General features: G+C 36.4%; 1 protein-coding gene across 2 annotated transcripts in view; it reads left to right on the forward strand.

Annotated features, from left to right (window-relative positions):
• INTS7 (integrator complex subunit 7) overlaps positions 1 to 26,098 on the forward strand; it is a 96,736-nt gene that overhangs the window by 13,704 nt on the left and 56,934 nt on the right. For both annotated transcript variants that reach the window (XM_082612722.1, XM_082612723.1), the window contains 4 exons: positions 6,090 to 6,136; positions 10,015 to 10,214; positions 10,696 to 10,818; positions 25,920 to 26,037. In XM_082612722.1, coding sequence (XP_082468848.1) covers positions 6,090 to 6,136; positions 10,015 to 10,214; positions 10,696 to 10,818; positions 25,920 to 26,037 — 488 coding nt within the window. The remainder of the gene's footprint in view (positions 1 to 6,089; positions 6,137 to 10,014; positions 10,215 to 10,695; positions 10,819 to 25,919; positions 26,038 to 26,098) is intronic.

Raw genomic sequence — 26,098 nt, forward strand, 5'->3', positions numbered from 1 at the left:
GAAGGACAGGATCAGCATGTGATTAGAGTAGTTGGGGAAGGCTTCACTGGGGAGCAGAAGCTTTGTCTACTGAACAGCCTTCACCAGACATACAGTCCTAATACTAAATTGCTGCTTTCTTACTGTCTTCTCAAGTTTAGCTTTTTGGGAGTAGAACTGTGCACAGTTTGACAGAGACAGTAACTTGAGTTGAAACCAATTTTAATTTCTTTGGGATGTCATAGTCTACTATCTTACAAAGCAGTATATCTATATGTGTGTGTGTGTGTGTGTGTGTGTGTGTGTATAAATATATATATATATTTTTTTTTGATGAAATGTTGACCGTAGTTTTATTACTGTGTTTGACTTGCTTGATTATCCTCTCTAAAAAATATATATTATTCCCTTTAGTGACTGATGGGGAAGTAGCATTGCTTTCTGGAGGATATTTTGGTAATATGTATTTTGCTTCAAACATGTACATTCCTTTGACCTAGAAAATCCACTTATAAGAACTTATCCTAAGGAGTCAGCAATGTGTACTGATATTTACTTACAAGGATGCTAGTTATAGGGTTATAGTAACCCAAAAAATTAGCAACAACTTAAATTCCAACCAGTGTGCTAGTAAGATAGATAGGACCGTACAACGAAATACTGTATCAGCTTTTGTAACGCATATATTTTAGAAATATATTTGGAAATAGGTTACATAATAGGTTATATGATATTATAGATTTATTTTAAAAACAAATATTTATATTTATGGAATAGAAAAAAGACTAGAAGGATATATATTGAAATATTGTCTCTGGTTGGTAAGATGGATATCTTATTTTTGTTTTCTTTTTTATAATTTTCTGTATATCCTGCTAGGAGCAAGTTTTGGTTTTATAATCAGATGACTAATGAATTTTTTTTAATTAAAAGTAACATTTACATTAAGAGCCTCTGCTAAATTTGGATAAGACTTGAAAGAGTTAATCACCAACAGTCTTCCTTTATATTTTATTAATACATGCACATTCATCTCTTCAGCTGCTCTTATGAAGCCTTCAGAATTCCAGGATTACTCACTGGAAAAGGAGATTAGAGAATAGAAAGCATATAGTCTTTAATTCACTGATCGAAAGTAGTAGGTGTGGCAATAATTGAGGAAGAGAAATATCTGAGTAAAGACAGTCCCTATTTGTGCTTTTGAAAGTTGGCATTTTTTTCTTATTTAATTGATGACCAGTAAACATTTAATAGTTTATGTAGAAGCAGTTTTTCACATACCAGGCTTCAATATGGTATACTTGTGATTTGTGATGTTTAAAAATACCAAATTAGTGCAATAGGAAAGTCTGAAGGACCTATCTAGATGTATCAGAGTGTGAATAAGGAAATACGTCTTTTTCAGATTAGCATTTACCTCTTCCCCCAGAAGTGATGACCTGGCTTGAGATCAAATATCTCAACCAATACTGATGGATTTTTATGTTAGTATCTCCATCAATTTTGGATCTTAAACAAATTAGAGAAACTGGCCAAAAAAGACCTTAAGAATTTATTTAATCCTATTTCCACCTGTCTGCTACCACAACCACATGTGACTTGTTCTGAAAAAGGTTATAATTTTTAAGAGCTAGTCCTAGAGCAGGAGTTGCAAACCCAAATGCCTTCAGGGACCAGGGAGGCATTGTCAATGAGAGAGGTGACTTCACGTGGTGACTGTGGTGAACTGAAGGGTGTACTCACCATCTAAAAGGAGTAGCCCCTTGGTACCAGTAGATGGTAACAGTGCAGGAGTGTATGACCAATGGTGTGACATCGGAATTTGGGGGTGGGGGGTGGTGGGAAGAAGCTGGAGAATCGGATTATTCTGTTTATTTCACCATACAAGACTATATATTCTTAACATATTCTTAATGCTGACATTAAGAATTTAAAAAAATATTATTAGACCAAAAAAAAAGAAAAAAAGAAAAGAAAACTGCAGGCTTCTAACTTGCAGTTTATTGACCCTAGAGGAGTGTAACAGACTTTTAAACTTTGAGTTGTTATAAAAGTTATTATATAGTTAGTGGGACTTCCCTGGTGGTGCAGTGGTTGGGAGACCACCTGCCAACGCAAGGGACACGTGTTCGAGCCCTGGTCTGGGAAGATCCCACATGCCACAGAGCAACTGAGTCCATGCACCACAACTACTGAGCCTGCGCTCTAGAGCCCACGAGCCACAACTACTGAGTCCGCGCACCACGACTACTGAAGCCCGTGCGCCTAGAGCCTGTGCTCCACAGCAAGAGAAGCCACCGCAATGAGGAGCCCGCGCACTGCAACAAAGAGTGGACCCCGCTCGCCACAACTAGAGAAAGCCCGAGCACAGCAGCAAAGACCCAACACAGCCAAAAATTAAAAAAAAAAAGATACTATTTTTTAAAAAGTTATTATATAGTTAGTGAAGAGTGAATATCCATCATGTCCAGATTCTATTCCAAGCACCAGGAATACAGAAGTGGAAAAGATGAATGACCTGTTGTGATGTAAACACAAAATAGTTTCAGCTGCTCATTAATGTTATGGAAAGATAGAACAGTTTTGTCATTGTGATGATGACCTGAGTGAACTGCTTAGGTAGAGTGATCAGGGAAGGCCTCACTGAGTGGGTGACATTTGAGCTGAAACTGGTTGCTGAAGAAGAGGCAGCAATCTAGAGGAAGGATATTCCAAGCAGGAGGAATAACAAGTACAAGAGCACTCAGAAACGTGAACAGGTCATCTATACATACCTAATACACCTTTTGCCTTATACCTGAAAGACATTTACAACTTACTTTTTCTTATCAAATGTGAGGCTGATATCAGAGCAGTAGTTCTGAAACTATTTGGTATCAGAATCCCTTTATACTCTTCAAACATTATTGAAGTCCTCAAAGAGCTTTTTTTGTTTATATGGATTATTATATCAACTGATAGTTACTGTATTAGAATGAAAATGCCTAAATTTTAAAAATATTTATTAGTTCATTTAAAAAGTAACAAATTCTTAATATGTTAACATAATACCTTTATGAAAATAATTATTTTCGAAAACAAAAATCAATTTTGTGGGAAGAGTGGCCTTATTTTACATTTTTACAAATCTCTTTAATGTCTGGCTGGATTCTCATATCTGATTCTGTGTTCACTGTTTCTGTTGCAATGTTATTTTGGTTAAAATATGTGAAAAAAATCCAGCCTCACACAGATATATAGTTGGAAAAGAGAGGAGTGTTTTTAAAGGCTTTATAGGTAATTATGGATGTTTTTCTTTGATACTATACCAAAACTAGAAAAGTGTTGGTTCTTAAACGTTAATTGCCCTGTGAACTCTAAAACCACCAGTGAATATGTACTGTTACATTGAGAGCCATTGGCCTCTCTTACCCGTGTATGGTTTTATAACTTAGATATTGGTCTTCTGGAAAATATTGGTTCACTGTGTTATGCAGGTCTTCCAAATGTTGACCTTTTTCATTGTAAAATATCAAAGGATCACATTTATTACTATCACCACTGATCTCATCGGAAGGTCTTTAAATATTAAGCTGTCAAGCTCATGGTGACAGATACAAGTTTTCTGAAATGCTAATTTTTGCTTAGAAGCTAAGATTGGCAAAAAATTTTCCCAGTTACTTTCCTTAAAGTTACAAGCTTACTTTATTCATCTTTTTAGAAAATATCTGCAAATAGCCAACTCTGAATAATTATGGAATTTCATGAAAAAAATGGGTAGTTCATCTCGAAACTCAAATGACTGCATGGTACTTTTCCTGCAGACAACCACTGTGTACTTAATGTGTGCTTTCCATTTTGTCAGAGAATATTAAATAGTATCTTAATGGCAGAAAATGTTTTATATAGACATCTGAACTGCAGAGGGGAAGTATTCCATGCCCTGTGTATAATTTATCATGACTAAAAGAGCCAAGTTAGATCATATGATCTGTGTCATATTTCCTTACATGTTATATGTTTTATCCCAAACATTCATGTTATTAATAACTTTTGCAACATTCAGTGATACTTCAATTGCAACAGACTCAAAAGCAACGCCTTGGAAAATACTTTACACATATATAATATTTTTTAAATGCCTACTTTGTTTTTAATTTTTATTTTATTTTTTAAATTGAAGTATAGTTTGTTTACAGTGTTGTGTTAGTTTTAGGTGTATAGCGAAGTGATTCAGTTATGCATATATATATCTATTTTTCAGATTCTTTTCCCATATAGGTTATTACAAAATATTGAGTATAGTTCCCTGTGCTATACAGTAGGTCCTATTTGTTATCTATTTTATATATAGTAGTGTGTATATGTTAACCCCAAACTCCTAATTTATCCCTCCTCCCCCTCTCCCTTGGTAAACACAAGTCTATTTTCCATGTCTGCGGGTCTATTTCTGTTTTGTATATAAGTTCATCTGTATCATTTTTTTTGATTCCACATTTAAGCTATATCATATTTGTCTTTTTCAATCTGGCTTACTTCACTTAGTATGACAATCTAGGCCCATCCATGTTGCTGCAAATGGCATCTTTCATTCTTTTTTATGGCTGAGTAATGTTCCACTGTATATATATACCACGTCTTCTTTATCTGTTCATCTGTTGATGGACATTTAGGTTGTTTCCATGTCTTAGCTGTTGTAAATAGTGCTGCAGTGAACATTGGGGTGCATGTATCTTTTGAAATTATGGTTTTCTCTGGGTATATGCCCAGTAGTGGGATTGCAGGATCATATGGTAGCCCTATTTTTAGTTTTTTCTTTTCTTTTTTTTTTTTTTGCTGTATGCGGGCCTCTCACTGTTGTGGCCTCTCCCGTTGCGGAGCACAGGCTCCGGATGCGCAGGCCCAGCGGCCATGGCTCACGGGCCCAGCCGCTCCGCGGCATATGGGATCCTCCCAGACCGGGGCACGAACCCGTATCCCCTGCATCGGCAGGCGGACTCTCAACCACTGCGCCACCAGGGAGGCCCTATTTTTAGTTTTTTAAGGAGCCTCCATACTGTTCTCCCTAGTAGCTGCACCAATTTACCTTCCCACCAGCAATATAGGAGGGTTCCCTTTTCTCCACACCCTCTCCAGCATTTATTATTTGTAGACTTTTTGATGATGGCCATTCTGACTAGTGTAAGGTGATACCTCATTGTCGTTTTGATTTGCGCTTCTCTAGTAATTAGCGATGTTGAGCATTGTTTCATGTGCCTTTTGGCCATCTGTATGTCTTCTTTCTTCTTTGGAGAAATTTCTATTTAGATCTTCTGCCCATCTTTTGATTGGGTTGTTTGTTTCTTTGATATTGAGCTGTATGAGCTGTTTGTGTATTTTGGAGATTAATCCTTTGTTGCATCGTTTGCAAATATTTTCTCCCATTCTGTAGGTTGTCTTTTTGCTTTGCATATGGTTTCCTCTGCTGTGCAAAAGCTTTTAAGTTTAATTAGGTCCCATTTGTTTATTTTTGTTTTTATTTCCATTACTCTAAGAGATGGATCCAAAAAGATTTATGTCAAAGAGTATTCTGCCTGTTTTCCTCTGCGAGTTTTATAGTATCCAGTCTTACATTTAGGTCTTTAATCTAAAAAAATGGCCACTTTTAAATAATTTGGCTCTTAGTAAGATTCTATCCATATTTCCTACTGCGTTTCTACTACTTCATACTTACTCTGTTTTTCTAAAATTCAGAATATTTGGTATATATTTTATTGTTTACGTAAGTGATCGCTTGTGTGTTGAAAGCTTCTCTTAATTAAAAGTGTGTCCTAAAACATTGTAGACTGAGATAGTGACCTTGAGTCTTTCAGACAGTGTCATTTAGTAATGCAAATTGCAACAATGCTCATAAATCAGAGCATCTTTCCTTGAAAATCATGTGGGAACAGTGTTGGCATAAGCCCACTGCTGTTTGGAGTTTTGGTTTCAGTTGCATTTCTTACCCCACCCCTGGCACCTGACCTTAGTTACGATTTGGAGTATTGCATTTCTCCTGTGCTTACTGTGTTCTGTTTCTTTTAAGTCCTCGGGAAACTGAAGCAAATTTAATTGTTTGGTTTTAAAGATTTTGCTGTTTTCTCTTTCCAAAGGGATTTTGCTGTAGGAATCTGTAACAAAATCAGTGAAATGATTCAAGGTATGTATGCTTCATTTGGTATTATGAAGTAACTTAATGGGATCTATATTAATAATAGCTGCTAACATTTATTAAGTACTTACTGTGTGCTAGTCACTATTCATTCATTTATTCATTCAAATAATGTTTATTAAGTGTCTTCTAAATGCCAGAACTATTCTAGGTTCTTAGGATACAGTAGTACACAAAACAAAGCCCTTGCCCTCATGTAACCTACATTCTAATGGTGGAAGGGTTGGTGGTGGCAACAGATAAGTAAATTTATGATGTATCAGGTGCTGTGGAGAACAAGTGCGGTAAGAAGTATAGAGAGTCCCCAGAGCAGATGGCAGGATAGAAGGGGGGAAGTTACTGTTTTATATATGTTGATCAAGGAAGACTTCTGATAAAGTGATATTTGAGTGAGAAATGCAGATATTTATGGGGAAAACATTCTGACCTGGGGGAGAGCTGTGCTGTTAGGAGCTCTGGGACTCTCTTCACTCTGCTAGTGTCCCTCCAGTATCTTCCAATTGCAACGAAACTCAAATCCAAATTCCTCACTGTAGCCTACAAAGCCTTAGTATTCTAATCTCATCTTCCATACTGTGCTTCACATGTACTACCCCATTTACCCTCATAATATTCATAAAAGGAAGATCTGAGGTTACAGCATTGCACAGCTCTAGAGAACATGACTTTCTTTGTGTATTTCTAGATGGCATATCTTTGAATTGTGCAATTTGGCAGACTTGGATAGGTAATACTACTACCTCTATTTTATGGAAAAGGAAATGGAGCCACAATAAAATCACTTAATTGAAGACCAAGATACAGTGGTTGAGCTTTGTCCTGTTTCCGTTTATTCCTTTGTCTTTTTTCCCTGCTGCCAGAAAAGGGCTGTCCTGCAGAAAGCTGTCATTAGAAGGAAGCATCACTCATTCATTGAGCAGGTTTTTATTGAATGCCTGCTGTATCAGACAAGATCTCAGCAGGAAACAGATGTCACACTTGAGCTGAGATAATTCAAGTAGGGTTTAATGAAGCAACCATTTACAAAGGTGTGGGCAGGGTAAACTATAGGGGATGATGTAGTCCTATACCCCTCTATGGTACAGGAGAGGGAGTGGTTACCAGAACCTGGAGTCACATCAAGAGGGCCACTTTGAAAAACTGACCTTCAGAATGATGTGACCTGATGTGACCCTGCCGAGAAGGAGCCAAGGAATAAATACTGGGTCCTGAGCATTCTTCTGTTCCCCTCTGCTGGGGCTCTCCACCCAGAGAGATGGTAAATAGCAAGGGAGTTGTTGTAAGCTATAGAGGTAAGCCTCCTAGGGTGCTGGAGGATTCTGTATAGCTTGAGTGGTGGCTCTATGGATATGTTCATATGTAGAAATCCATTAATATGCATACTTAAAGATTCATTTTTGTTCCATAAGTTTTATCTGTGAAAAATTAAAGTAGGGACTTCCCTGGTGATGCAGTGGTTAAGAATCCGCCTGCCAGTGCAGGGGACATGGGTTCAAGCCCTGGTCTGGGAAGATCCCACATGCTGCGGAGCAACTAAGCCCATGCACCACAACGACTGAGACTGCACTCTAGAGCCCATGAGCCACAACTACTGAGCCCGCGTGCCACAATTACTGAAGCCTGCGTGCCTAGAGCCCGTGCTCTGCAACAAGAGAAGCCACCACAGTGAGAAGCTTGCACACCACAACGAAGAGTAACCTCTGCTCACTGCAACTAGAGAAAGCCCGCGCACAGCAATGAAGACCCAGTGCAGCCAAAAATAATTAAATAAAAACAAATAAATTTAAAATGAAAGTAAATGAACAGGAATTAGGAGGTAGAAAGAGAGACAGGGAGAAAAACACAGGGGTAGGAATGGGGGCAAGGTGGAGGAAGATTGGAGTTCGAGATACAGAAGTGGTGAGCAAGTTTTAGGAATAAAGTATCCTTAAATTAAATTTTAAGCTGCTTGTGTTTCTGCAAAGTAAAATCTTGAGTCTCCCTAAGCCTTCAGTAAAAATATCTGTAAACACAAAGAGTCCCTCTGACTGCTGGATTGAGAATAGACTTGCAGAGGAGAAGGGGGGGATATGCGACAGGAGTCTGCCATGGGGAAAGGCCTAAGTAGAGACAATACTTAGGACACTTTTGCGATGGTCTAGTCAAGAGATGGTGGTGGAAATGGACCAATGTGATAGCAATGAAGGTGGAAAGACAGTCAGATTTGGGTTATATTTTGAAGATTGTAACCAACAAGATTTGTTGATAAATTTGGATGTGGGTGTGAGAGAAATAAGGGAATCAAGAAAGACTCCAAGTTCTGAGGAGCTGTAATGATGGAGTTGTCATATCCTGAAATGGGAAAAGTTGGAGGGGCAATTTCGTAGCAAAGATCAGAAGTTCTCTTTGGGCTGTATTAAGTATAAAATACATCTGAGACATCCCATTGGAGATGACCAGAGGTAATGGGATATACATATCTGAAGTTCAGGGAGCAGGGAGGCGAGGGGGAGGCAGTCTTTAAAAGCATATAGCTGGTAATAGAAGCCATGGGTTTATATAAGCTCACTCAGGGAAAGTACATAGGGTAAGAAGATAATATATTACCAAGCCCAAGGAATACCAGAAATTAAAGTGTGGATAAAGAGGAGAATACAAAGAGATTGAGAAAGGACAAAAACCAGGAGGAGTGTGAAAAAGCAGAAGCTATTGAGAAAGAGTTTCAAAGATAGACTGGTCATTCAAATGCATTCAGTACCTTAAGGATCAAAACAATAATAAGATAAGCCTGATACGATCCTGCAGAGAGAAAACCAGGGAGTAAATGCTCTGACCTCATTCTTCTCCCTCCCATCTCCTGGGACTCTCTGCTTTGGCTAAACTCAAAGAGAGGCCAAATAGTAAGGGACTTAGTTGATGTAAGCCATTGTTGGATGTTGAAATGATATTTACTTATTCCACTAACAGTTACTTCAAGTGGCAAAACCAGTGATCAGCAGAGATAAATTAGCTTTTGACATATGTGTAGTACTTTATGATTGACAGTTTTTTGTTCACTGTCACCTCAAAGCCGTGCTGTATAGAAAAGACTTTTTTGTCTATGTAGCTCCAATGTTGACAGGAAAAGATGCTTTGGAATTAATCCTCATGGAGTTCCAGCTTTGTATGCTGTAAAGAAAGGCATTGCTACAAAAGTTCAGAGAGTTTCAAAACTGCTCCATACACAGTCTGTTCACATCCTGATCATGACTTAAAATTGAAGGAAATAATTAAAATTGTAAATATAATCAAATATTCACCACTGAGTTTGTATATATACATGTGTATATGTATACATGTATGTGTATATCTTTTAGTATCCTTTGGGAAGAAACAGGCAGCAAATATGACTGCTTTCTACTGTGCCTTTTAAAGGCATTTTCTACTATCAGCATGTAGTTTAATAAGCACCCACAACTTAATGTTAGGATACATACTTTTGAAAAGAACCTATTGAACTTGTTGATTAGCTCTAGTATATAATTAGCTTTAATGTTATAACCATAATACTAGTATACTACTTGTTTTATTTATTTATTTATTTATTTTCCGGTACGCGGGCCTCTCACTGTTGTGGCCTCTCCCGTTGCGGAGCACAGGCTCCGGACGCGCAGGCTCAGTGACCATGGCTCACGGGGCCAGCCGCTCCGCGGCATGTGGGATCTTCCCAGACCGGGGCACGAACCCGTGTCCCCTGCATCGGCAGGGGGACTCTCAACCACTGTGCCGCCAGGGAAGCCCACTATTTGTTTTTAAATGGTCATTTTGCTAATTGAATCAGACCTTTTAAATGTGAACTATTATCCAGGATGATGATCAGAGGTTCTAAGCATTCTTTCTGTATCTAGGTCTAGCCACGCCAGTAGACTTGAAGCTGAAGTTGATCCCTATCCTGCAGCACATGCACCATGATGCAATATTGGCGTCCAGTGCTCGTGAGCTATTACAACAGCTAGTCACATCCTATCCTTCCAACAAAATGGTGATTGTTTCTTTGCACACCTTTACTCTGCTTGCAGCTTCATCTTTGGTTGATACGCCTAAGCAGGTAATTTTCAATTTTCTTTAACTGCCTTTTCAATAAACTTGCGTATTAAGTATACACTAAAAAATAAGTAACCCATAAGTTTTGATAACATTAAGATCCCTTTCTCTGATAAAGATCAGAGAAGGTTTCATTTCCTTTTGCTTGCTTTTTTCCTCTGTTCATAGTGCTGATTCTTAGGAGCCTTGAGAGAAATGAGGGGGAGGTGGGGGTACATGGCAGAGCATGGAGTTGGCGGGGAAAAAAAAGGGAAGAATTGAGTGTTTGAGGCCAGGTCTTGTGCTGGAACCTTGCAAGTTAAATAATAGTATATTTCTATACAAGAGGAGAAAGAGGCCCAAACATGGGCACATAGCAAATAAATGACAGGGCTGTAATTCGAAATGAGCCCTGTCTCAAATGTAAGTTTCACTAACTTACACTGCATCCCTAATGATAATTTCAGTGACAGTGTCATTCATGGAGTGACTTATTTCCTTTGTAGATTCAGCTTCTATTGCAGTATTTGAAGAATGACCCCAGGAAAGCAGTAAAGAGACTTGCTATTCAAGATCTGAAATTACTTGCCAGTAAAACACCACATACTTGGAGTAGGGAAAACATTCAGGTATGCAGAACTTTGAACATTAATATTTTATATAGAAAAATAATATAGCATTATAATAGAGCATATTGTTTTGCTTTACATTTTTATATTGTGTTGGCCAAAATGTTTGTTTGGTTTTTTTCTGTAAGATCGCTCTAGTGGCACTTAGTTGTCTTTAACTTCATTTGAAACAATTTTGTTAGATTGTATGTGACAGCTGTCATATCAGCATACTTTTAATACAAGACTTATCAAAATTGGTGACTTTTTGTGTAGCCATTTTAATATTGAAGACGGAAGAAAAAAGCAACATTTTTGACCTATTATGCTTTATTATTTCAAGAAAGGTAAAAACGCAAAAAAAGATTTGTGCAGTGTATGGAGAAGGTGCTGTCACTAACTGAATGTGTCAAAAGTGGTTTGTGAGGTTTCGTGCTGGAGATTTCTCGCTGGATGTTGCTCCATGGTTGAATACCCCAGTTGAAGTTGATAGCCATCAAATCGAGACATTAATTGAGAACAATCAACATTATACCCCACAGAAGATAGCTGACATACTCAAAATATCCAATCAAGCATTGAAAATCATTTACACCAGCTTGGTTATGTTAATCGCTTTGATGTTTGGGTTTCACATAAGTTATATTTCCACATGCGATTCTCTACTTAAACGTAACAAAAACATTCCGTTATTAAAACAAGTTGTGTATACGTATAGCTGATTTCACTTTGTTATACAGCAGAAACTAACACAACATTGTAAAGCAATTACACTACAATAAAGATGTTAAAAAACAAAACAAAACACAGGGCTTCCCTGGTGGCGCAGTGGTTGAGAATCTGCCTGCCGATGCAGGGGACATGGGTTCGTGCCCCGGTCCGGGAAGATCCCACATGCCGTGGAGTGGCTGGGCCCGTGAGCCATGGCCGCTGAGCCTGCGTGTCCGGAGCCTGTGCTCCGCAATGGTAGAGGCCACAACAGTGAGAGGCCCGCGTACCGAAAAAAAAAAATTGTGACAGGCGATGAAAAGTGGATACTGTACAATAATGTGGAACGGAAGAGATCATGGGGCAAGTGAAATGAACCACCACCAACCACACCAAAGGCCGGTCTTCATCCAGAGAAGGTGATGTGTATATGGTGGGATTGGAAGGGAGTCCTCTATTATGAGCACCTTCCGGAAGACCAAAGGATTAATTGCAACAAGTACTATCCCAGTTAGACCAACTGAAAGTAGCACTTGACAAAAAGTGTCTAGAATTAGTCAGTAGACTAATCTTTCATCAGGATAATGCAAGACAGAATGTTTCTTTGATGACCAGGCAAAAACTATTACAGCTTGGCTGGGAAGTTCTGATTCATCCGCTGTATTCACCAGACAGTGCACCTTCGGATTTCCATTTATTTTGGTCTTTACAAAATTCTCTTAATGGAAAAAATTTCAATTCCCTGGAAGACTGTAAAAGGCACCTGGAACAGTTCTTTGCTCAAAAAGATAAAAAGTTTTGGGAAGATGGAATTATGAAGTTGCCTAAAAAATGACAGAAGGTAGTGGCACAAAAGGGTGAATATGTTGTTCAGTAAAGTTTTTGGTGGAAATGAAAAAGGTGTCTTTTAGTTTTACTTACAAGTGGAAGACACTTTTTGGCCAACCCAATATTATCTTTGTCTTTTTCTAAGTGTTTCAATCTAAAAAATTTCTAAGAGCATTGTTGATATTGGTGGCAGAAGTTAGAAGTGGCAAAGTAAATATATAAAACTTCTTTCTTTTTTTCCCTTTCTTTTTTTTCCAGTTTTATTGAGATAAAATTGACAGAGCATTATATAAGTTTTAGGTATACAGTGTAATGATTTGACGTACATCATGAAATTATTACACAATAAGTTTAGTGAACATCCATCATCTCACAGATACAAAATTAAAGAATTTTAAAGATATTTTTTTGTGTGATAAGAACTCTTAGGATTTACTTTCTTAACAACTTTCATACATAACCTAACAACAGTGTTAATTATATTTATCATGCTATACATTACATTCCTGGTACTTATTTATCGTATAACTGGAAGTTTGTGCCTTTTGCCTGCTTTCATCCAACTACCCCGTGCCTCTGGTAACCACAAATCTGATCTCTTTTTCTATGAGTTTGTTTGTATGTTTGTTTGTTTGTGTGCTTGCTTTTGAAGTATAACTGAGCTACAACACTGTTAGTTCCTGTTATACAACATAGTAATCTTTTTCTATACATTTCAAAATGATCACCATGATAAGTCTAGTTATGCTGTGTCACCATTCAAAGATATTACTTAGTTATTGAAAAAGTTGCATCCTTTAATGTTTAGGTTTGTTTTAGTGAATTAGACGTGCCTCTCAGTTTCTTTTTAATTGTCCCATAGCAGCACCAAGGCTAATTGAGAAGCCCAGTTAAATTGTTTATTTTATTCTTGTTTCCTTTACTCAGTTTAGGGAGAACAGTTTTGGTGCTGACTGTATTTATTAGAGAAAGGTACTGAATGGGTAACTTAGCGAACTGTATTTCTCCTTTTCACACAGAGGAAAAGACATTCTTAAGTTTTCTTTTGTAAATACAAGAACAGATCTCAGTCTCTAGACTTTTAATGTGACATCTTTTATAGCATTTCCTAGGTTAAATTAATGTTTTATATTTATTTTTTCTCAAAGTGGAACCCTATTTGTTTACCCATTACTGATGACAGATGCACCACTTTTAAAAAAATGCTGTTTAGGGGGCTTCCCTGGTGGCGCAGTGGTTGGGAGTCCGCCTGCCAGTGCAGGGGACGCGGGTTCGTGCCCCGGTCTGGGAGGATCCCACATGCCGTGGAGCGGCTGGGCCCGTGAGCCATGGCCGCTGAGCCTGTGCGTCCGGAGCCTGTGCTCCGCAACGGGAGAGGCCACAGCGGTGAGAGGCCTGCGTACCGCAAAAAAAAAAAAAAAAAAAAAAGTGCTGTTTAAAGTGAAATGGAAAATTGTCAGAAATAAATCTTACTTTCATGGATTTTATTATCTCTTGGTATGATCATAGCTACAGTGTAACAAAAACCTTTGAATTTCAGATTATGAAAACTGAGCTGCTGTGTTTGTTTGTTTGCAATTTTCTAAACATGTTTTGGTATATTATGATTGATAGTCACAAATATCCCAAGACATAAGGACAGTAATTAGTATTTGCACTTAATAGATGAGCAAATTAGGGTTCAGAGAGACTTAATATGCTTAAGAGAGCTTCTTAAGAGGACTTAATTAAGAATTAAGAGAGCTCTGTCCTCTGGTGTTTTTTTCTACTAAACATATTATCCAAGAAGAGAATGTGCTCAGTCACTTTAGGGAACCAAACCAAGTGAGAGCATTTTATTATTCTATCTCATTTCTTACCTTATTTTGAGATAAATCACACATACAAAAAAGTATGTACAATGTATATTTAATAGTTTAAATAATAATTGTAAATCAAAACTCATGTAACCACCATCCAGCTAGAAAGAGAACACTGCAAAATCACAGAACCCTGCTTCCTTCTCTCAGATGGTTCTCCCTGATCAAAGCCTTAATACCCACCCAATGGAAACCACTGTTTTGACCTTTGTGATAATCATTTCTTGCTCTTTATAGTTTTACCACCTATACATATGCCTCCCTAAAAATATTGTTTAGTTTTGTTTGTTTTTACTTCTTTTGCTCAACATTATACTGATGAGACTCATTCATGTGGTTGCATGTTTTTTTCCTTTAATTGCTATACAGTTGTCCCTTGACATCTTTGGGGCGTTGGTTACAGTACCCCCTGCTGAGTACCAAAATCCTCAGATGCTCAAGTTCCTTGTATAAAATGGTATAGTTTTTGCATATAACGTATGTATATCCTCCTATATACTTTAAATCATCTTTAGATTACTTACAATACCTAATACAATGTAAATATTACGTAAGTAGTTATAAATAAAATGTAAATGCAATGTAAATAGTTGCCCTTTCCATGCTCTGAAATGGTTAAGAGCTATGACATAAGAATTTTCTGTCTTCTAAGGGTATAGCTTTAAAAGTGCCATAAGTCCATCTGAACCTGGAACTTCTTCCAGGAATAGAGTTTTCAGAATATTTCCAATTACTTACATGGTTATTGTCCTATCAAAGTTTTCTACCTCTTGAATCAGTTTTGATAATTTGTTTTCCATTTAATTTATTTTGCAGATTCATTAGTATCAGTATAAAGAACCTTTATAATTTTTAGTATCTCTGTGTTTAAAATTTTATCTTTATTTTATTCTTACTATTGTGTTTGTGTTTATATTCCCCTTTTCTTGCCAGAAGCATGGCTTTCTTGTGCCTTTCAAGTGGTTGGTACATTTATTTTTATTCTTCTGTTTAATAATGAAAGCAGGGCTTCCCTGGTGGCGCAGTGGTTGAGAATCTGCCTGCTAATGCAGGGGACACGGGTTCGAGCCCTGGTCTGGGATGATCCCACATGGCGCGGAGCAACTAGGCCCGTGAGCCACAACTACTGAGTCTGCGCGTCTGGAGCCTGTGCTCCGCAACAAGAGAGGCCGCCATAGTGAGAGGCCCTCGCACCGCGATGAAGAGTGGCCCCCGCTTGCCACAGCTAGAGAAAGCCCTCGCACAGAAATGAAGATGCAACACAGCAAAAATAAATTAATTAATAAACTCCTACCCCCAACATCTTCTTAAAAAAAATAAAATAAAATAAAAAAATAATGAAAGCACTTAAGGCTATTAATTTTTCTCTTAGTGCAGGTTGGCCACATTCCATAAATTGCAACTTTCAGTGTTCCCATTGCCATTAACTTGAAATGCACTTTTTGAGTCAGATTTTGTGGTATAATTTATTTACAGAAACTTTTCTAGGTACACAGTTCTAGATATGCAGTTCAAATTTTGACAGATGTATACAGTTGTGTAACTACCACCACAATTATGATATAGAACATTTTCAAATCACTCCAGAGTTTCTTCAGGCCCCTCTAGTCAGTCTTTCCCCTAACCCCTGACTAGTACTGAACTGATTTCTATCCCTATAATTTTGCCTTTCCAAAATATAAATGGAATCATACAATATGTAGCCTTTTGGGTATGGGTTCTTTTGCTTAACATAATGCTTAGCATAATTCATCCATGTTGTTACATGAAGCAGTCGTTTGTTCCGTTTTACTGCTGAGTAATATCTCAGTATATGGACCATAGTTTATTTATCCGTTGACAGCTTCATGGACATTTGAATTGTTTCCAGTTTTTGGGGTTTGTTTTTTTTTTGCTATTATAAATAAAGCTTTTATTGTACGGATCTTTGTAGGACATTTCTTGGTTAAATACCTAGGAGTAGAATTGTTGGGTTGTGTGGTAAATGTATGTTTAACTTTGTAAGAAACTGCCAAACTGTTTTCTATAATGGCTGTACCATTTTACATACTCACCGGCAATGTATGAGTTGTTCTTTATCCTTGCTAGCACTTTTTATTGTATGGTTTTGTAATTTTAGCCTTTTGAATAGTTGTGTAGTGGTATCCCATTGTGGTTTTAATTTGCATTTCCCTAATGACAAATGATGTTGAGCATCTTATAGGCTTGTCATCCAGATCTCTTCTTTAGTGAAATGCCTGCTCTAATCTTTTATGCTGCCTTTTTTTTTTTTAGGTTTTCTTCTTGTTACTGAGCTCCTTATATATTCCAGATACAAATACTTTTATCAGATGTGTATTTTGCAGATATTTTCTGCCAGTATGTGCCTTGAATACAGTATCTTTTGAAGAACAGAAGTTTTTTTGTTTTGATGAAATATAGTTTATCAATTTTTTTTCCTTTTGGGGTTATATTTTTGTTTTTTATCTAGGAAGTCTTTACCTAACCCAAAGTCTCAAAGATTTTGTCATATATTTTCTTCTAGAAGTTTTATAGTTTTTATATTTAGCTCTATGTAATCCATTTTGAGTTGACTATTGTATATGGTGCAAGGTAAGAATGGAGGTGTGTTTGGATAGCCAGGTGTTCCAGCACCGTTTGTTAAAAAGACTATCCTTTCTCTGTGAATTACCTTAGCATCTTTGTTGAAAATGAGTTGACCTTATCTGTATAGGTCTATTTCTGGATTCTGTTCTGTTCCTTTGGTCAGTGTATCTGTTCTTAAGCCAATAGCACACAATTTTGATTTCTGTAGCTTGGAATTCTGTAAGTCTTGGCATCAGGTAGTGTGAGTCCCCTACCTTTGTATTTCTTTATTTTGGATGTTCTAGGTCCTTTGCCTTTCCATACAAAATTTCGAACCAATTTGTCAGTTTCTACAAAAAAGTCTGCTAGGATTTTGATTGGTATTTGCATCTATAGATCAATTTGGAAAGAATTGACATCTTAATAGTATTGAGTTTTCTAATCTATGAACATGGCATATCTCTCCATTTATTTAAATCTTCCTCAGTTTCTCATCAGTGGTTTTTAGTTTTCAGCATACAAATTTTGCTCATATTCTGAGATATTCCTAGGTGTTTCATTGTTTTTGGTTGCAGAATCATCCCTTTGTATCACATCTGCTGATTCAACCAACCACCAATGACTCAAAAAAGTATTCCAAAAAAAATCCCAGGAAGTCCCCAAAAGCAAAACTTGAATTTGCCACCCGCCAGCAATTATTTACATAGCATTTACATTGTGTTAGGTATTAGAAGTAATCTAGAGATGATTTAAAGTATGTGGGAGGATGTGCGTATGCAATTTATATGCAAATACTACATCTTGAGCATCTGTAGATTTTGGTATCCACAGCAGGGAGTGGGGGGTCCTGGAACCCCTGCGGATACTGAGGGGTGACTGTATTGTAAATTATTTTGTTCTTTTAGTTTCCATGAGAGCAGTTTTGATTTCCTCTTTGACCATGGAATTAGTTTAAATAATGTTTTTATCCCCTTTTTTCTTATTCTTCTTTTATCCCATTTATTAAGATGTAACTGACATACATCACATACATAAGTTTAAGCATAATGGTTTGACTTACAAATATTATGAAATGATTAACACACTAAGTTTAGTTAGCATCCGTCATCTCATATAGATAAAAAGAAAAACAAGAAAAATTTTTTTTTGCTTATGATGAGAACTCTTAAGATTTACTGTAACAATTTTCCTATATATCATACAGCAGTGTTAACTACAGTCATCATGTTGTGCATTAGATCCCTAGTACTTATTTTTCTTATAACTGGAAGTTTCTGTTTTTGACGTGATAACCTTTTTATATTTGTAGATGGAATTTTTGTTGTTGCTAACCTTTTGTTATTAATTCCTAATTTTAAGGTTTCTTTGTGGCGCAGTGTAGGATAATTTTTTGTAAACAGTTCGTAGAATTTGAAAAGACGGTATATTTTCTATATAATGTAACATATATTAAGTAATACAGATAAATATATAATATATATATTATGTGTTAATATATATTTCAGTATAAAACTATATGAAATCTTATTGATACTTCTCAAGTATACTATATCTTAAATTAGTTTCTCTTTTTGATCTGTGAAGTTTTGATATTCATTAGCTTCTCATGCCAATTTATATGTAACCATTTTAATTTAAAAATCTTAATGCTATCTTGTTCCACAGATAGAACTTTTATTAATGTAAAAGAATCCTCTCTCTTATTTAAAGCTGTTTTGGCCACAAGTTCTTTATGTAATACTAATATTGCCTCTTGTTTATTTTTCTTTCCACATATCTATCAGGTCTTTGCCAATTTTGTTATCCTTAACCTTTCTCTGTCATTTAGGTTTGATTCTTATAAATAGCATATAATTAGATTTACCTCTTTAGACTTAATCTGAGTCTTTTTTAGTAGTGTAACTTATTTACATTTATTGATGTAACTGAGTTCTTGTACTTCTTTTATAAACAGTCTTATTTTAGACTGTTTACAATGTGTCCTTTTTGGTTTCCTTTGTTTCATTACTTTGTTATTTTGATCAAGTTTTCACTGTTCCTTTATTCTCTAGTGAACTAAAAAGATTTTAGCATGGTAATTAAACATTATTCTTACTTTACCTACCTCTATATTTAATATATTAATATAAGAACTTGTGTATCTCTATTAAGAATGAAAAGTATGGTGGTTGGAATATTGCAAATTTTAGCAGGCTTAAATTCTCCTCTTTTCTACTCCCCTTCATTCCCTCCTCCCCCTGTATGTTGTTAAAATAATCTGAAATTTAATTACCAGGTTTTTTTAATACTACGCAGTTATCGTATGAAATTTTTAAAATAATATTTGCATTGAACTTCACAAACACATTAATGGTTACTTAAGTGTTAACTGTTTTGTTGATTTCACAGCTTATGAGTATTTCTTCAATATACCACATCTTCCCTGAAGTTTTTTGTTCTGATTTATCTTTATCTTTCTTGTGGCTTTTTTCTTTAGTTCTTTTTAATTGAAAATACATGTTATTAAATATTTGTCTCTCCCACAAAGAATTTTTTCCCACTGTGCCTGAAATCTGAGCATATTGATTTTAATTAAATGGACGTGGTCAAATAATCATTTTTTCAAAGTCTGGATGTATTTTTGAAAATATTGAAATAGAGCAGAAGAAAACAGTTCTAATGATTTAACCTTTACAAGGTAATAGCTTGTTGATTTCAAATTTAAATTTTACTCTCAGTCACCAAGAGTAATTATTTTTCTTCAAGGTTTTCCTCCCTCCTTCTTTTCTTTCTTCATTCTTTCCTTCCTTTCTTCCTCTCAGCCAGTCTTATCACTGCTGATTGATTTTTGAGTTTTGGTATTTCAGGTGCAAATTGTGTGCATTCTATTGCTATTTTTACGGGTGTGTTGGTAGGTATTATAATTCCCACCTGTAATCAGATATTCCAGGTTTAAAGCAAATACTTTCATTCCAAATGTCTTAAAAACCTGAAGGAAGGAAGGGCCTAAATCAAGGCCCAAGTATACGTATTATTGTTAAGGTAGTCAAAAATAATTTCATAGGAACAAAAATATTTTTTCATCTGTTTGTATTTCTCTTTGGATTTTTTATATGTCTTGCTATAATATCCATTTGTGTTGATCAGTATTAATAGTTTACACTATTCTGGTGTTATTGTCTTATCTGAAGAGGTTGATTTATGCAACCTGTCTATTACACAGCAAAAGATTATTTGTTCTGGGTATTCCCAAAGGCATAATTTTATTTTTGACTCGATCTCTCCTAAGATTTCTGATTGTATCTTACCTGATCCTAGGAGGAATGACAAGTTAAACATGAGAATTAGCTCTTTTAATAATCTTTTTTCTTTCTGTAGTTAGTACAATGGAGACAAAATTTAGAGGTATTGTGTCTCTGGCAGAGTACTTTTGTTTATTTTTTTTAATTGAAATATGGTTGACATACAATATTATATTAGTTTCAGGTATATAACATAGTGATTCAATATTTAAATACATTATGAAATGATCACCACAATAAATCTAGTAACCATTTGTCCTCATACAGAGTTTCTACAGTATTATTGACCATGTTTCTTATGCTGTACATCACATGCCATGACTTATTATATGACTGAAAGTTTGTACCTCTTAATCCCCTTCACAGAGTACTTTTAACATGACATTTTTCTTTTTTTTTTTTTTTTTACTTGTTGACAGTTTGCTTTATTTATTTATTTATTTTTGGCTGTGTTGGGTCTTCGTTTCTGTGCGAGGGCTTTCTCTAGTTGTGGAGAGCGGGGGCCACTCTTCATCGCGGTGCGCGGGCCTCTCACTATCGCGGCCTCTCTTGTTGCGGAGCACAGGCTCCAGACGCGCAGGCTCAGTAATTTTGGCTCACGGGCCCAGTTGCTCCGCGGCATGTGGGATCTTCCCAGACCGGGGCACGAACCCGTGTGCCCTGCATCGGCAGGCAGACTCTCAACCACTGCGCCACCAGGGAAGCCCGACATTTTTCTTTATTTTGAAGATTATCAACTTTTTGCCATGCTTTTCTGGAACACATCCCTAGTGGCCAGTCCCATTCTAGAGTAGAGGAGAAGCCCCCATTTAGGAGCTGACCCAGAAAACAGTAATTCAGGACAGAGCCTCAGTTGAGCAGTGAGTTAAACCAGCCTGGAGAGAGAAATTCAGACCAAATAGTCAGTGACAGTGACAGTGGTGGTGTGTGAGAAAGGGGGCTCCATTTGAAGAGTTAGATTTTTCCTTTTTGTTCATTTGAAAAATGGTCGTGGTAAGAACAATTTTGTAATAGGTAACATCCTTGAAACAGAAACTTGAACCATATTTCATCGTTGAAATATGACTGATGTGCTATTTCTGGGGAACTTTGATGTGCTCCGTTAAGCTTAGTACATTGAATTAATGGACCTTTAAACCAGTATGTAATTACAGGGAGCATTTTAGGTATCCAATACTGTGCAAAATGACAGAAATGAGAAGATAACACTGTAGATAATTTTATAGATTTTCTAACTCTTTGTTCAATTATTTAAATGGTAAATCTTTTCTTCTTTAAAATTATTAATATCATCTTATGTAACATGTCTCAACCTTCTTGATTATTCCAAAAAGTTAAATATCTGTTATACATAGAGCACTTTATAAGACATAATTTTGAATATGTGTAAATACAGGACATAACCTATGGGGCTATTTGGTTAATAATTTTATTCCCAAGTACAAACCAACAGTTACAAGGCAGAACAATGTAGGCAGTAAAGAGTGGATAAATGGAAGTAGCCTACGTATTTAAATAAATAAATTAAAACTGTAACGTTACCTAATGGCAATGACTTTTTTTTTCTTTTGTAAAAAAAGCTTTCTTTTGAACTTCAAAAATAGCATCTATATCTGCTTTTATATCTTCATTCCCTACTCTTTCTTTAACACACTTGCTTATAGGTCTGTTTCCTTATTACTTTGCTTAGTTACTTAAAAGATCACCAGTGTTCTTCTTAATGCTAAATTCAGAGCCTTTTTCTGCCTTTAAATCTTTCCTTTTGATACATGGGACACTGTCAGCCTCCCCCTTCTTTGGTCCTTAACTGTCCTCACTTACTCTTCCCACTCTCTGAACTGCACCTTCTCTGGATTCTTCACTCCCCCTTTTCCTCAGAGTTGAATCTTTGAGTTGAATTCAGTCTAAGCTCTTTCTTCCATTTCTTCTCTGCCACTCTGAGGGCTTCCCTTAATATAAGCGCATGCGTCCTCTAACAATCTAGTCCTCTTACCTGAGCTCAGTTGCTCTCCAGCATAGTAGCTTGCAGAGGTTGTGAAGTGCTTTGACTCTCAGTTGCTGTTTAATCTTACAGACAATAGATGTCACCGCCCACCTTTTATTTTAAACTTCACTTCCTTTCTTTGCCAATATATTCATGTGTCAAAATTCAAATGCTTCAAAAGGCTATATATTAAAGTATTTCCCACTTTTCTGCCATCCACTCAGCTCCTTTGCCCAGTGGTAACCAGTGTCTAATTTTTTATATGTTTTTCCAGAGGTGTATAAATTCTGTATAAAACTTTACCCCCATTTTACAGACAAAGAAGTTGAGACTCAAAGATTTCAGTAATTGGCTCAGATCACAGCGATGGTGAGCGTCAAAGCCAGAATTCTAATGAGAGTGTTCCAGTTAAAAATCTGCGACATCTCAGATTCCAAATGCCTGGTGGATATTTCCTCTTGGACTTCATATCTCTTCCTGTTTTCTGTTCTTACTCAAAAATTAGTTTATCCACATAAATTCTCAGTCTTTGTAAATGGAACCAACATTCTCTGGTCATCAGTTTTGAAATTTTATAATAATAATTGAATCCTTCTTGTTCATTCCCTCATATGCAGTCTCCTTCAAAATGTCTCTCATATTTATCCTCTACCTCTCCATTCCTGCCACCAAGTTCTAGTTCAGGCCATCACCAATCACCACCTTCCCGGATTACTGCCATAAGCTACAGGATGGCTCCTTACCTCTCAACTTTCTTTGTTAACTTGTTCTGTTTACCATTGCCAGAATAATCTTCCCAACACGTTAGATGACGTTATTCCTCTCCAGTGGCTTCCTTTTTCCTTTCTCATCCTGTTTAAATTACTCTGCCTAACATTCAAGGCCCTCTATAATCTGGCCTAATCTTCCCTACTCAATATTTCTCTCTCTTAACCTTCATCCCGTTTGGATATATCTCCTCTTACCACAAATAAACACTTCATATTCTGGCCTTATTGCCCCAGTTCTTGTTTGTATCACATAGACTGTCTTCCCTTCCATTACTAAAAACCTAATTTGTGTTTCAAGTCCATTTCCATGCCTTCCACAGTAATGTTTGCTGCTGCTGCTATTTTTGTTATTAACTAAGTTTTTCTTTCAATTGAAAAAGTATACATGCACGTGATAAAAATTAAACAGAGTTCATAGGTGTGCAGTGAGCAAAATATAAGTGTCTTCCATCTCTTCCCTCAGTTCTCTGTAGAGGTGATCACTATTACTAGTTTCTTAGGTATCCTTCCTGAATTTTTTCATCCACACGCAAGCATGTGTATGTCCCATCTTTTTTCTGTACAAATGCAAATATACTCTATTCATGTTAAGAACTTTTTGTCACTTAAGAGTGCATCTTGGGGGGGCTTCCCTGGTGGCGCAGTGGTTAAGATCCCACCTGCCATTGCAGGGGACACAGGTTTGAGCCCTGGTCTCGGAGGATCCCACATGCCACAGAGCAACTAGGCCCCTGCGCCACAACTGCTGAGCCTGCGCTCTAGAGCCCGCGAGCCACAACTACTGAACCCGAGTGCCACAGCTGCTGAGGCTCATGCGCCTAGGGCCCATGCTCCACAGCAAGAGAAGCTGCCACAATGAGAAGCCCGTGCACTGCAATGAAGAGTGGCCCCCGCTCACCGCAACTAGAGAAGAGCCTGCACACAGCAGTGAAGACCCAACGCAGCCAAAAATACAATAAATTTTTAAAAAAAGAATGCATCTTGGGGAACATCTCATATTAGCACATAAATCTACTTCATTCTTTTACCAGCTGTGTGGTACTCTCTCTTTATTCCCAGTCCCCCACTGATGGACGTTAGAGTTGTTTCCAGTATTTTTGTTGTTGCCATTTACATTGCTCCATTGACGAGTTTGTTAAAAAAAGTTGCCTTTGTGAACATAAATTTCTAAAAGAAGAATTTGGGGGCTCAGTGATATATATATATATATATAAAAATTTTTTATATTTATTGCCAATTACCCATCAATGAGATTTATACCCTTTTAGCTTTCTATCAGCAGTGTGTGAGTACCTATTTCCCCCACTCTGTTTTCAGTGTTATGTATTATTAAACTTTTTCTTGGCCAATCAGATTGGTGAAAGCAACTCAATTTAAATTTTTCAAATTATGAGTGAGGTTTAACATCTTATATTTTAAAAGCATTTATATAAATTCTGTGAACTACTGATTTTTCTTTTGGGCTGCTTGCCTATTTATTACTAAGAACTTTTTATATATTAAGATTATTGGGCCTTTGTTGATCTTACATGATATAAATTTTTTTTCCCCAGTTTTGGCACTTATCTTTTCACTTTTTCTTTTCCCATGTTAAATCTTAGTACTTTTTACAGTTTTGTTTTTTATTTGCCATAAAAAGGAAACAAGAATCAAGTTTTATTTTATCCAGATGACTGGCCAGTTGCCCTTGAACTGTGTATTGAATAGTCTCTGATTTGAAATGCCATTATCATATATTAAATTCTGTGTGTATTTGAATCTATTTCTGGGACCAGTTCTCTTTTGATTTCTGTCCACAAGTAGGAAAAACTTATTTTATTCCTATAGATTACATTTTAATATTTGGTAAGGCCTGTTTTGTTTGTCCTTATACTTTGTCAGAATTTTCTGCATATTTTCTGATTTGTAAACAGGTTATCTAAGTTCTCCCCTCCCCCCAAGATTCTGTTGATATTTTTATTGGGGTCATATTAAATTTACTATTTAACCCTTTCCGAAATTTTATTTTATTTTATTGAAGACTGTTTTCTTTCTTTTTTTTTAAATTTCTTATTTTTTTGGCCACACCGTACGGCCTGTGGATCTTAGTTCCCCAACCAGGGATCAGTCCCATGCCCCCTGCAGTGGAAGTGCAAAGTCTTAACCACTGGACCGCCAGGGAAGTCCCTGAAATTTTATTTTTAATTGTTCCCCATGTCTTTCAATTTTGCTCATTTTCTGAAACTTTGTCTTTGTGAGAGAATGGGAGTTGGTTTAATTTAACAGGACAGTTATTTGACCATTTACATTACATGCAATAATGTTATAGAGTCCTAAGAGTAACTATAGAGGATGAGCCAAGACTCACTGTACTAGGAACACATATTCAAGGTTAACTACAGTGAAAAAAAACTAGCATCTTGATTTTGGTAATACTTCAGATTACCTTAGTCAAGAGTAGAGTAAATGACCTGAAATGGAGGAGGATAGATAGATAGCTCACTCACTTATTAGCTAGATAGAATGCTACACACTCTACTATAAAAAAAAATACATATATATATATATATATATATATATACACACACACACACACATATATACAGATGAACTAATATCTGTCAGGTAAGCAAAATATATTGGAGGTTCTGCTTGTGAGGACTAAATAGGGCATAATTCATAGTGATCTTAATAAAACGTCATTCATGATGACTTTTTTTTTAATAAACTTTATTTTTTAGAAGAGGTATAGATCTACAGAAAATTGGAGACTGTAGTACAGAGGACTCCCACATACCCACATCCAGTTTCCCCAATTATTGATATTTTACATGAGTATGGTATATTTGTTAACACTCAGTGAACCTATATTGGTACATTATTATTATTAACCAAAGCTCATACTCTGTTCTGATTTCTTTAGTTTTTACCCAGTCTCTTTTTTTTGTTCCAGATCCCATGTAGGATACAACATTATATTTAGCTAATGTGTCTCCTAAGGTTCCTCTTGGCTGTGGCAGTTTGAAGTTTTTTATCATGGAAAAAAAGATACAATTTTTCTAAAAAGCTAGAAAATTTAAAACAAGTAGACAATTTTAAGGTATACTGATGTTTTAACTTCTGTATTCCTTTCTCTTCTGCATTTCAGGCACTCTGTGAATGTGCCCTCCAGACTCCTTATGACAGCTTGAAACTTGGGATGTTGTCTGTTCTTTCCACGCTGTCAGGGACCATCGCCGTCAAACATTACTTCAGCATAGCTTCAGGTAAAGAGAAGGAAGGAGATTATATATATATATATATATATATATATATATATATATATAT

The sequence above is a fragment of the Mesoplodon mirus genome, assembly GCF_964341445.2.
Source record: "Mesoplodon mirus genome assembly, chromosome: 3".
NCBI classification, from domain to species: domain Eukaryota; kingdom Metazoa; phylum Chordata; class Mammalia; order Artiodactyla; family Ziphiidae; genus Mesoplodon; species Mesoplodon mirus.